At 39.6% G+C, this 2,807-nt stretch overlaps 1 protein-coding gene across 1 annotated transcript in view; it reads right to left on the bottom strand.

The window, feature by feature from the left end:
* Positions 1-1,423: 1,423 nt before the first annotated feature.
* LOC122528434 (GAS2-like protein pickled eggs) overlaps positions 1,424-2,807 on the bottom strand; it is a 49,276-nt gene continuing 47,892 nt past the window's right edge. The window contains exon 3 of the mRNA XM_043653526.1: positions 1,424-1,993. Coding sequence (XP_043509461.1) covers positions 1,439-1,993 — 555 coding nt within the window. The 3' untranslated portion in view covers positions 1,424-1,438. The remainder of the gene's footprint in view (positions 1,994-2,807) is intronic.

The following is a 2,807-nucleotide window of genomic DNA, read 5'->3' as shown; positions in this document are numbered from 1 at the left end:
TTTTTTGCGAATCAGACTTTTACTCAAAACGGAGTCCGAACAGACAGTAGTTTAAATCGCTTAGTTAGGGTACGAGAAATATGATGAGCCTTTTGTCTGAATAAGCTACAAATGTAACACTTGTAAAAATGGAGGAGAGAAAACCTAACCTAAACTTAAATATAGACTAAATCTAAACTTAACTTAAACCATTCAACTACCATTGACGTAATAGACGAAATAAACACTCGAACGAATTAAATTTGTATTTTTCACGGAACGCAACGTTTTCCATTTAGCGCTTAGAATCTTCGGAACGAATTTCAAATTACTTCCTCCAGATAAAAACTTTCTCCAAAAAAAGAAAAAAAAAATCGTTTAGCTATAATATAGAGAATCGTGATAAGACTTTCGTCTAAATAAGCTACAAAACTTGCAAAACTGGAGGAGAGAAAACCTAACCTAAACTTAAATCTAGACTACATATAAACTTAAACCATTCAACTACCATTGACGTAATAGACGAAATAAACACTCGAACGAATTAAATTTGTGTCTTTCATGGAATGCAACGTTTTCCATTTAGCGTTTAGAATCTTTGGAACGAATTTCAAATTACTTCCTCCAGATAAAAATTTCCTCCAAAAAAAGAAAAAAGAAAAAATCGTTTAGCTATAGTATAGAGAATCGTGATAAGACTTTCGTCTAAATAAGCTACAAATACTTGCAAAACTGAAGGGGAGAAAACCTAACCTAAACTTAAACTTGTCCTAAACCTAACCTAAACCATTCAACTACGATTGACGTAATAGACGAAATAAATACTCGAACGAATTAAATTTGTATCTTTCATGGAACGCAACGTTTTTTATTTAGCGTTTAGAATCTTCAGAACGAATTTCAAATTACTTCCTCTAGATAAGAATTTCCTCCAAAAAAAGAAAAAAGAAAAAAAGAGTATAGAGAATCGTGATAAGACTTTTGTCAAACACTTGAAAAAGGTTTAAGTTTAGGTTAAGTTTAGATTTAGGTTAGGGTTAGGGTTAGGTTTAGGTTTAGATTTAGGTTTAGGTTTAGGTTAGGTTTTCTTTAAAGAGAAAATGGAAAAAATGGGAGAAAACCTGACCTAAACCTAACCCAAACCTAACTTAAACCTAAACTTAACCTAAACCATCTAACTACGGCTGACGTAACAGACGAAATAAACATTCGAACGAACTAAACTTGACGAACTAAACAGGACGTTCTTTATTTAGCGTTTAGAAACGACGAAACACCAGAATCTTTCGAACAAATTTAAAATCCAATCCAGATGAACGTTCAGATGCAAGTTTAAAATATAATCCACATGAGAATTCAGATGCAAATTTAAAATTTAATCCCGAGAAACAAAATTTTCTCCTCCTCTTCCCCCACAAAAAAAAAAAAAAAAAAAAAAAGAAAATTACATCTTCGAGTATTAAATCGAATCGAACAAACGACTCACCATTTCGTCGAGGCTCTTCAGATCGTTGGTGACGATCTGCGGCTGCGGCCCGTAAATGAGACACGGCTCCTCCTGGTGCATGTCGGCGTACTCGTCGTCGCTCTCCTCGTTCCCGGTGCCGTTCCCGTGTGCACCGTTCGCCGCCTTGTTCTCCGCGGCGATCTCGCGGTCGATCTGCCTCTCCATCTGCACGAGCATCGGCGCCAGCATGCCGAATTTCGCGCCGCGCCTGGCCACCTCCAGCAGGCAGAGGATCACGTGACGTTCGTTCTTGCGCATGATCAGGTCGTCGGTCTCGAACAGCAGGCACTCGATGATACCGAGGCTGTTGCGGCACCAGCCGATGAAGTTCGACACGTTGTCACGGGCGAAGAAGGTGCCGGCCTTCGCGTTCGGCAGGAAGGCCACGTCGCTCAGCTGGCTCATCGGCAACGCCAGCGACGAGGTCATCGATCGTGTCATCGAGATCTTGCGCGCCTGTCGCCGCGCCACGTACTCCGCCGCCGATTTTCGTACGTTGTTCGCGTGCTACGGAAACGAAACAAAAAAAAAAAAAGAAAAAAAGGAAAATCAGTTTTGGCGTGCGTAAGTCTAATATAAAATTGTACAATGAAGATTGTACAATGAAATTAATCCGGTAAAGTATACCTGTGTTCAGATCATGAAAATGAGCAAGTGTGACTTATGATCCAATTATCAGCCGGTTGTTTAAATCCGGCTATTTAAATTAATCCCCCATTCGCTAGTTTCATTGTACATGTTTTCATATAAATTGTTGTATTTCCTATATATTTTCAAAGTTCAATCAAATCAAATAAAGGCTCAAGCTACTCAAAAATAAGAAAAGAGAGATTGTCGATATATCGGACATTCGGCTTTCTTAGATATTATAGTAGGTGCCGATGTATCGTGCTCAAAAGGTTAAGCAGTTAGGCGGCATTATCGATGATAAAAGCGTGTGCACGATGTGTTACGTACGTATGTACGGCATTTCGCGCCGCGGGGAAAAGGGGATTCTTAACTGGTTGTCTCGCAACAATATTTATCGCCGCCCGTGAATGTTAATGCGCGCGGCGTTATTAATGGAACAATTAGCATCGCGGGTGTTTAAGATGCTATCTAACGGCTGGCCCCGTGTCTGTTTGACTCTTTAATCAGCGAGTAGTGTTCCTACCGGTGAATGTCAGTCGTGTGGCACACTCGCCGAGAAGGAGAATCAGATATATACGCGAGTATAGTCGGCCGTTAGGTTGCGGCATGATCCTAGCCTTCTGTAGTGATTACGATAATTTAAATTTATATCGCAATACTAATAACTCCGTAATTAATTTTAGTTATTTAT

The sequence above is a fragment of the Frieseomelitta varia genome, unplaced genomic scaffold, assembly GCF_011392965.1.
Source record: "Frieseomelitta varia isolate USP_RPSP 00005682 unplaced genomic scaffold, Fvar_1.2 scaffold_250, whole genome shotgun sequence".
Lineage (NCBI taxonomy): Eukaryota > Metazoa > Arthropoda > Insecta > Hymenoptera > Apidae > Frieseomelitta > Frieseomelitta varia.
Note: the sequence above shows the minus strand (reverse complement) of the source record. Positions and strands in the feature narration are given on the sequence as shown.